Consider the following 13,908-nt stretch of genomic DNA (forward strand, 5'->3'; position numbering starts at 1 on the left):
ATTGCCATTCCCTCAGCACATTATGATAGTTAAGCACGGAAATAGAGCAGATAGAAACTCGGCATCCGTGCCTTCAGCACTGCGCACACAGAGAATAGCTAAGTGATGCCTTAGGAAGACACAGGTGTTGTTTCATCTGAGGTCAACAAAGGATGCTCTAAAGAATACGAATACGAGCATGTTGTGTGAGGATGTGAAAACAGAGTTCTCCGGTATAGAGGAGAAAGCAGTACAAATGCAATAGAACGGCTTGGGAATCCTGATACATTATTTTTGTAAATATACCCAAAGGAATCAAAATGTACATGAATACACTTATCCAGCATCATTCGCAGTATGGAATCAGGCTAGGTACTCATCATTATATAAATAGACAAAGAAAATATCATGTATCTATGCAACGAAGCATTATTCAGCCATAAATAAGAATGAAATCACTGCCTTTGGAGCTAGGGCTCCTCAAGTAAGTAGAAAAAAAAAAGCTATGTATAGACTAAGAAATATTCCATATTCTCTCTCATAGGTATAACTGGGACTTTTAAGGCTTTGAAATTAGAATAGGTTCTACATGAAAAGAGAAAGAGGAGAATGGGGAGAAAGAAGAGAGAGGGAGGATCATGAGGTGTGATTTATCACAGTACTTCATATGCATGCATACAAATATCAAAATAAAACTCCAGTTTTTGCACATAATGTATGCTAACTTAAAAATAGTTTTAAAATTGGAAGCTCTGAGACTAAATTCATTTGTTATTTTTCTTACAGAACATGTCCATTTCCTCTCCTGATTCTGAGAATGCGTTCTTCCCTATTTGCATAGTTCTCTGAATGGCAAGAATATGTAACATGATGGTGGGGGGATTTCCAACATTCACTGGAGATTTTGAATAGAAAATAAATGTGTATGTCACATTGTCTAAGATAATGATATATAGGAGCGTGTTCACTAAAAAGTAATTGCTGTGGTACTGTATTTGTTGTATTTTCTAATATTTCCTGGCTTTTGTTTTGGCAGTTTGTGTGGTTTGCAAGGTTTGAACATCTTGGAAATCGATTATTTGGGTAACATATGTTTGACAGGCAGCGTTTTCTGGTATCGTCCCTTTTATATTTGTCTTTGCACATTAGATTCAGTTGCTGTGATAGCAGCTTTAACTTTAGCATTCGTATGTGTTGGTTTAAATCTGCCTTTAAGGGTTTTTACTGTCCAGTTTTGAGTAAATTTTAACATGATTTATAACACTTAAAATTAACTTCTAATCTCTAGAAAAATGTGAGGAAAATTTGAAAATAACTTTCAACTTTACATTATTGTTCCTACAATCAACTTACAGTATTTTCCCACCGGCAATAGGGTATCAGGAGAAATGGTTCTCTTTTAATCACATCTTCATGTATTTTAGACCCTTTTGTCCTTTATGGCATATTTATTTGTACAAACATTTGGACATTTGTAAGGTAGTTTACCATTCCAATTGACTAGTATGTTTTGAATTTTTTTTTTTTTTTTTTGGACCTTGGTCTGAAACTAAAAAGAACTCATAAAGATGTGGGCAGTAGATTGTAGATTCCTGGGAATTTCTCTAGAGCCAGGTTTCTTACCCTCTCGTAGTATTAGAAGGGGGGGGGTGAGAGGGTGTGGGGGGGGGAATGGGAGGAGGAGGGAGTGAGAATTTGGATTGGAACTTTTTTTTTAAAAAAAAAATCTAATAGATTAAAAAAAATGATGGGGCAGTAGTGTACATCTGTAATTCCTGTGCTCCTATGGCAAGATAGGAAGATCTCAGGATACTCCCAGGCAGGCCAGTGTGAATAAAAATAGGATCCTGGGATCTGGAAGCATTCCCTTTGCAGTGTCATAGATGCCGAAGTAGGCAGCTCGGTAGATGATAATGCCCTGGACTGACACATTAAAGCCTTGGTACAGGCCCCTAATCCCATTAGATTTGTAGATCTTAACCAGGCGGTCACCAAGGCCTTTGAATTCCCTTTCAGCTCCAGCTTTGCCCACATCAGCTGCTAGACGGGTACGGGCAAAATCAAGGGGGTACACAAAGCACAAGGATGTGACCCCAGTGGCACCACCTGATGCCAGGTTCCCTGCAAAGTAGCGCCAAAACTGGGTCCTCTTGTCCACACCACCCAAAAAGATCTGCTTGTGTTTATCTTTGAAGGCAAAGTTGAGAACCTGGGTGGGGAAGTATCTGATGACATTGGCCAGGTTACCACGCCAGAAGGACAGGACTCCCTGTTCCTTGGGGATACGAACCACGCAGTCTATATGATTACACAGTCTGTCACTGTTGTCGCTGGCTTGACTTCCTATCCCTTTGACACGGTTCGCGTATGATGATGCAGTCAGGACGCAAAGGAACTGACATCATGTACACAGGCATGATCGACTGCTGGAGGAAGATTGCTCTTGACGAAGGAAGCAAGGCCTTTTTCAAGGATGCATGGTCCAACGTTCTCAGGGGCATGGGTGGTGCCTTTGTGCTTGTCTTGTATGATGAGATCAAGAAGTACACATAATTATGTCGTAGGTGTTCTCCCCGAGAGCAGGCATGTTGTATAATACACCATATCTTGAACATTCTGGACAGATTCTCTGGGCTTGTCTGTTTTATCAATGGCAACTATTTACCAGCTGAAAAGTGGGAAGCAATAATATTCATCTGAGCAGTTTTCTCTTAAAGCCATTTCCATAATGACAATAATGATGGGACTCAATTATATTTTTTATTACAGTCACTCCTGATAATAAAAATTGAAGAAATAAAAAATATCTAAAGACAAAAAAAAAATAGGATCCTGTCTGAAACAACATCGTGAATGAGGCTAGATGCTTAAGGTTGTTATTTAACTCACACATGTCCAGTGTATCACAAACACACCAGCACATGAACAAACACCACACATACAGTTTTGAAATGTATGAGTATAAAACTAATTTGCATCCATGTATAAGTATTTCTTAATCTTAATAATGTATATGGATGCATGCACATGTGCATGTGTGTGTTAACATGTGTGTAAGAGATATCATATATAAATATGTAACTGTAGCAATGCTGACCAGAAATATACTATACCAGGCTGTATATTTAACTATGGCAGTATTCTTGCCTCAGTCTTTGAATGCTAAGATCACAGGAGGGAACGATCAAGCCCAGCAATGCTGCATATATCAGCATAACATTCACTGCTATCTTGCAGATTTCATCCTTTTCTACTGATATCAACTTCATATTATTTTCAGAATTACCCTGATTTCCTCATCGTCTGTTCTCTTGACTTCCCTGGTAACTAGTAATAATCCTACTATTTCTTCCTCTCTATTCCTAAAAACAAAGACATGGTTAGTTAAAAGAAATGTAACATGGATTAATTCCACTAAAACAGTACCCTAAATTCAGGGAACCTCTAGCCTATTTCTACACCATTGCGCTTTTATTCTTGCAGTTTCAGCTATGAAGTAATTACTGTAAAGTACTAACTATATATCCCAAATTTGGATTAGAGGTAGGCTGTAACCCATACTTGTCTCACATCTAAATGGAAAGGCTGGTCATTGCGAGTTACATCAAATTTCTGCTGGGTTACATGGGTAAAGCCCATTAAATGTATTTATGAAGCTAATCTCTACAGAAACACATGCAGTGGGTACTCATTTTATGAAGTAAATGAGAGTTAATTAGCCTAGTCTTTCCTTTTGCTTGCTTTCCTACCTTCCCTTCTTCCCCTCACAGCTCTTATCTTCATGTTTATTTGCCTGATTCAGATGAGTCACCAAATTCTTTCTAATACTGTCTTTTATAGTCGGACACATAGCCTGTGAGGAAGTTGGGGTGAGTTACCTCTGTGGAGGGGTGGCACGGCATTTCCTTAATCTCTATTTCAGTGGGAAAATGTTTTGACCTCCCTCCTATGTGACCGTCATAAATGTCAGTTCTCTAAACATGTGCTTTAGGACATGCAAATACTCTGTTCTCAGTAATTTCAGGTCATGTGTCTCCAATGCCAATCCTTAATGCTAAGATTGAATGTCAAGAATTATCCATTCCAGGAAAATTTAAAATGATAATAATTTGAGAGGGGAGCTATAAAGTATGCAAGAAATGCAAGAATAGTAGTTTCTTAGTCCATAATGACTGTGGAAAGTGTTCATGCACTGACTGTTTCTCAGTTAAATTCCATGACCTGTCTGGTCAGTGTAGAGATACAATTATCCAGAACTTCAATCGCATTCATGAAAATATAAATCTGGATTATGAAAATTACTTACATCTTATAAAAACAAAATGTTTTCTTTAAAATAAATTCCAATGAATAACTGTTAAATTTCATAGGTTTTAAACAAATTGTCCAGAGATTTGACATGTTTAACTAAATATATTTTGCCTGGGAAGTATTATTATTATATAAGAGACAAATAATTGGCAGAAGAATGATACATGGTTGAAATACAAGCCATCACACTTATCTAACAAAGACCTGGTATTTCCCAAAGGACTATACTTAACTGTGAAACCAGAAAAGGAGCATCTTCAGATTCACTGTCAATTCTTGTTCGACATGAAGTGTTTGCAAAACTTCACACGTAGATCTCTTCAGTTCACGACACAGTTTCTGTAAAATAATACTAAATTTAGAAACTGAGTAATTCTTCATTTTTCATTTTAAAGACTAGAAAATACTCTCCTTACAAAACTCCATTATGTAGTTGACAAGTGAATATGTAGATGAGCAGAAATAAAGGTCACATACATATATAACATCTCCATTATTATTCCATATGAGGGCACAGATAAAGTTGCATTAAAATTTGAATTTTAAATACTATACTATTGATAGCCTAACTTTCAGTCATAAATTTCCTCATGATTTTATATTTTATCACAATACACGTTAGTATTATTTTTTTGGTTCATTTATCTCTAAGTCAGCCAGATGAGTGAAATGGAAGAAGTAATTAGTAAGGAAAACAGTAACTTTAACTAGCTAAGTTAAAGAAACTCTATAGGAACTAATTCCATGCATAAAATCTTAAAAGAAAAAATAAATTTGTTTTAATTAGAATCTTTAAGAGGCTTAGATCTGTCAAAATAGATATTATCTTAAAGACCTGGGGTAGAGAATCTGCCTATTAGATGCTTTCCTCCTGCCGGTTTGGTAAGAATGACCCTGTTCACATGTTTGAATGCACGGTTCCCAGAGAGTGGAATTATTTGGAAACGATTAGAGGGTGTGGCCTTGTTGGGACAGATGTGAGCTTTAAGGTTTCAAAGCCACAGCAGGCCCAGTCTTGCCCTCTCTTTGCCCTCTATGTGTGTTGTCTGAGAATCAGGATGGAAAGCTCTCAGGTACTGCTCCCAAGCTGTGTTTTCTGCTTCCTGCATGATGATTATGGTCTATCTCTCTAAATCTGTAATCAAATACGCAATGAAGTGCTTCTTTTTTTTATATGTTTCCTTGTCATGGTATCTTTTCATGGTAATAGTACAGTACCTAAGACAGAAGTTAGTACCAGGAGTCGAGGTATTGATACCACAGGCCCGTGTTGTTGTTTGAAAGAATATGAATGACTTTAGGACATTGTACTAGAAAAGTAGTTAAATACTTTAAGTAAAGTTTAATGGACTATTGGTATAGGAGGGTCTTCTGTCTATGTGTCACTTTCATTGGTTAAATAACGAGACTGCTTTGGCCTAGTTGATAGGGCAAACTCTGGATTGTGTAGGTGTAACCATGACGTATAACATGCTAAAACCATGAGATATCTGCCAAAGAGAGCACCTAACAGAGTGAGGAAATAGTTCAAGAGAGAAAAGTTTGTTGCAGTCAAGAAGGGAAGAAACATTTAAGGCAGAATGTGGAGTTTGATCATCTTGCTTGTGGTCTTACTTTGGTCTGGTGTTTCATCACTATGCCCCATTCTCCCTTTTTGGAATGGAGATGTGTATTCTTTGCTATATTATGTTAGAAGCATGTGATTTGGCTATTGATTTTGTTTTTACTGTTAAGAGATTGCCTTAAGACTCAGATGAGGCTTTGGACTTTTAAAATGTGTTAAGACTGTGATAGATTATGGGGGGGGGTTGAAATTGGACTGAATATATTTTACATTACAATATGGATATAAGCCAATGAGCCAGGGAGAGGAATGTGGTGGTTTGACTTGATTAAGAATCACCTCCACAGGTTCATATGTTTGAATGCTTAATCCTCAGGTAGTAAAACTATTGGGAAAGGATTTCGAGGGGAGGCCTTATTGGAATGGGTATGGCCTTACTAGAACAGGTGTGCCTCTAGGTGTGGGCTTTGAGGTCTCACAAGCCTCGGCCAGACCCAATCTCTGTCTCTACCTGCTGCCCTACGAATCCGGATATAACGTTCTCAGCTACTGCTCCAGTGCCACACCTGTCTTCTCACCATTACCGTCATGGAGTAGCCCTCTAAAACTGTAAGCAAGCTTGCAGCGAAGTGATTTCTTTCATAAGAATTGGCTTGCTCATGCATGGTATCACTTTTTACCAATAGAACAAAAACAGCTTTAATCTAAATCATCTTAAAATATTGTTTGCCCTTGGCTTAATATAAGCTTTGGAATTGATGAACTGGCATCTGGCCTTCATTATAGTAGGTTCTCTCTAACTGCAATTGTTGCAAGGTTTGAACACTATTAATCCTTATGACTTTTGAGCCATTTTTCTGCATGGTGTATCTGAATTGTATTGGATGCAAGAATTCATTTCACTCTATTACAGTATTCTCATTAATTCATTAATTTCCAGTCATGTTTTTGCCAGACTCCTCTTTAATTCCTGGGAATATACTGATGGAAAAGCATGTATAAGTAGATACAATAGTGAAGGAAATGAAGAAAAGAAAGAGGGACACAAGAGTATAAATTATCTTGATAGTGAGCATGAACTTGATTGCATTAACATCTGAATATATTGAGCTAAACTAATCAGTCGTAAAAAAAAGATCAGAGTTTTAAAAGTCAGTAAGGACATAACGGCCCTCTCTCTGGCTTGTAGATATATGTTCATCTAAGTTAGAGCTTAAAGCAATGCCTCTGGGTGAAAGGGAAGTAAGTTATAAAACAATTATAAGACCTATAAAGGATTTTCACATATTTGTGTTAAAATTAAAATAAGAAAAGTTTATACTTCAGTTGCCCATGCATGAAGCAGATACGTTCAAAGTTCAATAATTAATACTAACTACATTCTGCAAGTGGATATTTCTTAAGCACCAGGGACATTGAATATAACTATATATACATTGTTAAGCTTACAGTTATATAGTTTTGTATATCAATGCATACATCTTGATTTGATCTTTATGTCTACCTATGCATAGCATTTGGCATATCAACTCAAGTACACACAGCAAACATAATTTGAAACTCAATGGTACGTAAGCCATGTATTTTCAGATATCAAAATTCACACACTACTCAGAGTTCATATATTCTTACATTGAGAAAATATGCCTTGCAAGTCAACAGTGAACATAGCCTCATACACTTGAACAATTCAGATCAAAATTTACTCCTTTAGAGATCCCTTAAACATGTTATACTAAATTTGCCTTAAGTCATGTTATACTAATTTGCCTTAAGACATGTACCTTTTATGGATTCCCGTGAGCAATCTGCCACGGACAGATTTTGGCATGATGACATCAAGTGACCTTTGCTAAGGCAAGGAAAAAAAAAACCCTTACACTGGATTATGGAAAAGACCTGACACTGTATTAATTTGGAGTTGAGGATATGTTTGTGTTTTAGTCACAAAAAATAATAAAACTGAATGGGATGGCTACATCTACAGCAGAGGAGCAGCAGCTGTGATGCTGATGGTTCCATAATACAAGCAGAGAGTTTCCTAAACCTGTGATCTGATTTCCTCATACCACTATGCTGCAGGCTGAGGAAAGAGGTACCTAAATCAATGTTCCTAACTTACTACATCTTGTTGTAGTCTGACAAGAAATTAAAGATCATGGCGATGACTGGTGATTTTCAGCCTCTTGATGAACTTGCTATGCTGACTTCCAGACCTAGTGAGTTCTGTTTACCTGGGCCAAAAATGCAGACTAAACATGTGAATCTTTTCGTCTTTGGGTAGTCAAACTGCTGTTAAAATATAGGACCTGAGAACTGAGACCTCAATTTTTCCTTAGGGGAGAAAATACCTGTTACAAGGAGTGGTGACCAAAACCCCTCTTTAAAATTGAGGAGGGTAGCCAAAGGGTTTTTGCTGCTTCTCAGAGACTGGGACAATTCCTTAAAAGCAGCAATGTGGTTAGACTCTCACCTATCAGAGAAACCTTTTTTTAAATCTTTTGGTTTGAGTGAATTTAAAAGAGTTGTGATGTGACAATTGTGTGTTTGTTGTTAATTTTCATTCTAGAATTATGGTATTGACCAGCTAATGTTTGTAACTGCTTTAGTTCACCATAAGATGATAAAAATTTTGACATTTCCTATGAGTGCTTGGATTTGGCATATTTGATAAGAGATTTAGATTTTGATATGGCACAAAAATGTTAAGAAAAGCTCTAGATCATTTGAAAAAGGGTATTCCCAACCCTGGGGATTCTCCTCTCCTTTAATTAGTAGACTGTAGCCATTAGAAGCATGTTTATTCACAAAGCATTATTTAATTGCAGATGAATTCTCTTGACAAAATTTGGCTCAGGCACATAGAGCCCAGAAGTACGTTCTACCTTAACCCTTTGTTTGGAGAGGTCAGCAGTCATTGACAGGCTTGATCTTTTTTCCTCCCAGACCCCTATATTGACATGTACAATTAAAATACATGTACCAAAGACAGGTAAGTCTGGCATACAAAAACAGTGTTCAACTAAGGTAGATTCAATCATCTGTCCTGTTGTAGAAGCTCAGGCTTTATTAAAACGAATAAAAAGAGAGAAATTGTAGAGGCTCAAAAATGCGGGCCCATTTCCACTTTGTCTGAGTGTCAGAGAGTTAGAGGTTGCTCAAATGATTGACAAGCATAGTTGCCTGTCCCAACTAAGGATGTGACTATTTAGTTCTTTTAACATTAAAATAGCTCATTCAAGTTGGTTCGTGTATTCTTGAATATACAAATGTACTTCTGCTCCTTCTTTTGTAACTATGAAGTCACTGGGAAAGGGGAAGCCTTCAGGATATGTGATCTAGAGCAGTTTTTCTACCTACACAACAGAACGATAATGATTTGATGTCTCAGAATGATAAAATGATTGACTGTTTGAGTTAGCCCTTGTATCATGTTAATAAAGTCCCTTGTTACCTTCTCAATCATTTACATTGGATATAAAAGCTACAAAAAACACAGGTGATTTTGATACTCACAGAAATGCCCTACCGATTACTTTCTGTGGTTTTTGTCCTGGAATTTTTATGTGTCTTTGTACTCTTTACTTGTATTTCTAAATACCCCCACATTCCTACCCTGACAAGAGGTATTTTTGCCAAGGCTAATCAACGACAGTAATTAATGTATGTTACGCATTGCTTAATACAATTAAATATTTCTTCCTTAATCGATGGGTTTCCACAAACTCCAGTCTATATATTCATAAGAATATTGAAAGATATAATATTTAAACTGATTTGGTTAGCATAAGTTTTTAAATTTTTTTTTAATTTGGTAATTTTTGTTCCTTTTATAAAGAAAATCTTCCTAATACTGAATGAAACTATTCTTTTCTTATATAATGCAAGAAAAAAAAGGTGTTTAGCATCATTAGGAAATAGGTATCATGGTTATCCTTATCTGTTGTAGGGTATGATAGGAAAGATATATCCTTTTATCAGTTAAGAAAGAAAATAGGACAGGGGACATAGAAAGGTTTCTCAGTGGCTAAGAGCACTTGTTTTACATTCCAGAGGTCATAGGAATTATATTCCCATTGACAAAGTTTCTAATTGCATGATTTGATATATCAGTGGACACATGTTAATTATACCAAGTTTGATTACCACATCCTTGTCAGGTGTTTCACAAACATATGTAGCTCAAACTTTAGGAGTTTCAATACTCTCTTCTGGTCTCCATGGACACCGCCATACAGATGGCATACAAATGCACAGACACATACATAAAAATATAATAAACTATCAAACAGAAAAGTTGGGAACAAAATTAATGCATACTTTATACAAGAAGATAGTATTTGCTTTATTGTATAGTGCCACAATAGGTAATGATCTATAACCTAGAGCAATTTATGATATATTTGATAACAGATAACCAAAAATGTATTTCCCAACAGAGACAGTATGTATTTTTAAGAATATGGAAATTTTAATTATGCAGATCCATTCATTACATTCTGTATATATGTATTGCACTCCTTAAGTATTACTATTATCATATAGTAATTAAGATACATTTAGATGTATTTAGTGGGTGTGAATATAGTTCAGAGATTGAGTATGCTTGCTTATCTTCTAGCGATCAGATTTCAGTTCCTAACATATTGGGTGGCTTACAACCAACTGTAACTGCAGCTCCAGGGGACCCAATGCATTCTTCTGAATATATAGGTACTTCATATACATATACACGAACATACATCCAGAAACACATATTTTTATTAAACCAATAATAATAGAAAAGATATATTTAGAAAAAAACAAGGGAAACAATCTCACATTTTAAAGAATAAAAGTGAGACTCAATTCACAGGCAAGAAACACTGTAGTCATCTCTTCTGCTTAACTTCTAGCACTTCCCAGAGTTCTTTGCTATAACTAGACTTGCATCTCATAGCCTTCCACATCTGCCTTCATTGTCAGAAGGCAATTGTCAGAGAGTGCTTGCTCTCCCTGAGTATCTGCTGGCACTTTATTATGTCTCTGTAATGACACAAGTCACAGTAGACTATGGGCTCAATCTTCTCCAGTATGACATCATCTTCACCTATGACATCTACAGTAACTACATTTCTCAATAAAGTCTTGTTTTTTTTTCCTGTTTATTTATTTATTAAAGATTTCTGTCTCTTCCCCACCACCTCCTCCCATTTCCCTCCCCTTCCTCCAATCAAGTTCCCCTCCCTTGTCAGCCCATAGAGCTATCAGGGTTCCCTGACCTGTGGGAAGTCCAAGGACCACCCACTTCCATCCAGGTCTAGTAAGGTGAGCATCCAAATTGCCTAGGCTCCCCCAAAGCCAGTATGTGCAGTAGGATCAAAAACCCATTGCCATTGTTCTTGAGTTCTCAGTAGTCCTCATTGTCTGCTATGTTCAGCGAGTCCGGTTTTATCCCAGGTTTTTTCAGACCCAGGCCCGCTGGCCTTGGTGAGTCAATAAAGTCTTGTTATGAGTTAATTGGAGTACAAACTTCAACATATTCTCTCTTTTTTGTGTGAGAAACACATTCAGTCCTTAACACATACATTCTACCACTCGTATTTAATCCTATACTTAGTTTCATTGTCACTATTTGATGATATAGGATATTGGAAGTATCATATTTTTCTTCTTTTCTGTCCAATATTCACAGAAGTTTAGTGAACTTGCAACTTGTAATTGGAAGAGATGACATTTGAAACTCATTTTTCTAATCACAGAATCAGTGAGGAAATTCTTGAGGAAAACACCTAAGTAACATGCAAGACATTGTAAGATCACTGCCATTACAACAGTGGAAGGCAACGAAGTGATTAATTACTTCTGACTGAGTGATCTTGAAAGACTTAATACAGGCTAGTACAATTAAGTTCAACCTCTTTGGGTTACAAGTTATCACAGGAGGGGTAAAGTATAAAACCAAGGATGATTTCAACAACTTACAAAAAGATCAGAATTTGAGCCAATTTTCCCTATTAGTTCAAGTAACACATCTCAGAGAACTTTAGTCAGCATCACACAGAAAAAGGAAATTTACTGGGTCATATAATTCAAAGTCCATAAATAGCTTACAAATCACAGTCAGAACAATGCATTTTCTTGAAGTCTGAGGATTTGCATGAATTTTCTTTAGTTCTGCCCTCTTCCTGTAGGCTTTTATCTGAATAAAATGGATAATAGTCTCTTCTCTGTACAATTACATTACTAAAGAATGAGGTAACACCCTTTCCTGGCATTACAAGAAAGATTCTCAAGACGCTCACTCATTGTATATGTCTTCTCTGATCTACTGACTACATTCTGCAGTAAGAGAAGAAAAGTAAAATTGCAGAAAAGTGTATGAAAAACATTCAGTGTTACACAGATTGTATACTGATGTCCACTTTCAGTGTTCTGGAGAGCAAGGAGTACATCTCTACAGTACTCCTAATATCATTGATATAGATATTAGTATATCAGTAAAATGATTCCTTCTTTATTCTGAACTTCTGAGCAAAATGTTTTACTCCTCTTCTATTCTTACTGACTATTCTGTTGTATAGCATGTGCTCTACTGTTGAATGAAAGAACAAAAATGCAAAGCTGTTATAAATATAAAATAAGACTAGAAATTTACATAATGATTGAGAAATAGGACAAAGTCCTCACTGTATTTACCCTTTTAATTACATAAATACAGCATTTTACTATTCAATTGTGAAAACAAGAAAAATACACAGATATTTTGTTTCCAATAAAGCATTAAATCTATAGACATAGAGGAAGTGCTCTTCTTAGAGCATTCAAAGATTAACAAGGAGGCAGCAAGATAGCTCAGTCAGCAGAAACTTGATAACCTGAACTCGCCTTCCAGATCCCCTAGTAGAAATAGTACCCAAATGTTGTCATTTGATGCCCATATGCATGCCATGCATACATGCTTCACACTCACACACATACATATGTATATGCATAATATACACATAATCACAAATAAATATTTATAAAGATGGATTAGAAAGTAGAGCAGAGTCACTATTTTTTCTTCAGCCATCAGTTATATAAAGTTATCTATTATGCTTGTTATGATTATTTTATCATGGAAATGTCTATATGAAGTTTTTTTTTCTAGCCAATAACCCGTTTCTTCATTTAAATTACAGATGTAACATGATATGGTGAAAAGTATTGAAATAAGACTTGAACAGAAAATAGTTATTGAAAAAAATTTTCACAATTAAGACAATACATAGAGAAATATTTTTGAGGATTTTTGTAAGATCCCAGATGTGCATAAGTTCTTTAAGATAATTTACATAAATATTACTTCAAATTTAAATATTATAAGTGCATACCCATCATGGTTGTTTGAGTGACACACTTCATCAAAAGGACTGATTTATCTCTAATCATCATATATGAATATGACTATCAACTATCAAATTTCTTCTCTATAAAAGAAAGAATTGTTATGATTTCAAGTAAATTTTTTCTGGTAATCTCTGTTATTTATTTTTCACAGAAAAAAAATTGCAACATGATTCTTACAAAAGAACAAAATGGTTCTATGAACCAACATGTCATCAGCTTTTACCAATCTCCAACTATTCAGTTCCTCCCACTTAACAACACTATTTTTTCATTGCCCGTGGTACTTTGTTCTTCATTATGGAAATGTCCAATATGAAGTTTTTGTTGATTGATTCACTTCTCTGTTCATTCAAATAACAGATTTGCATCATAATATGAATGTTATCATTGATTTTCTAAATATTTATGAGCACACAGTTTAGTAGAAACCTCTCGCTCTGTTATCACACTCTAAAAAAGGAACATTCAGGGGAAAACCATACTGAACAAACCAGTAATACCTTAGTCCTTGCAGTTGGTTCTCTTTTAATGAAGTGGTAGGCCTGAAATTTGAACACTTATGATTGTCCCTGCTAACAACTGTCCCTGCTATGTCTGTGATATAATTAAATGTAATGTCATTTAAACACATTGATAACTTTTTTTTTTTGGGGGGGGGGGTTTGAGACAGGGTTTCTCTGTGG

General features: G+C 35.9%; 1 protein-coding gene across 1 annotated transcript in view; it reads right to left on the reverse strand.

Moving 5' to 3' along the window:
- Nucleotides 1-1,783: 1,783 nt before the first annotated feature.
- Nucleotides 1,784-13,908, reverse strand: part of LOC102001475 (ADP/ATP translocase 2-like) — a 41,284-nt gene continuing 29,159 nt past the window's right edge. Inside the window, exons 3-5 of the mRNA XM_005357422.1 lie at nucleotides 7,639-7,706; nucleotides 3,266-3,341; nucleotides 1,784-2,374 (exon numbers count right to left, since the gene is read on the reverse strand). Of these exons, the coding sequence (XP_005357479.1) occupies nucleotides 1,784-2,374; nucleotides 3,266-3,341; nucleotides 7,639-7,706 (735 nt within the window). The remainder of the gene's footprint in view (nucleotides 2,375-3,265; nucleotides 3,342-7,638; nucleotides 7,707-13,908) is intronic.

This window comes from Microtus ochrogaster, chromosome 21 (genome assembly GCF_000317375.1).
Source record: "Microtus ochrogaster isolate Prairie Vole_2 chromosome 21, MicOch1.0, whole genome shotgun sequence".
NCBI classification, from domain to species: Eukaryota; Metazoa; Chordata; class Mammalia; order Rodentia; family Cricetidae; genus Microtus; species Microtus ochrogaster.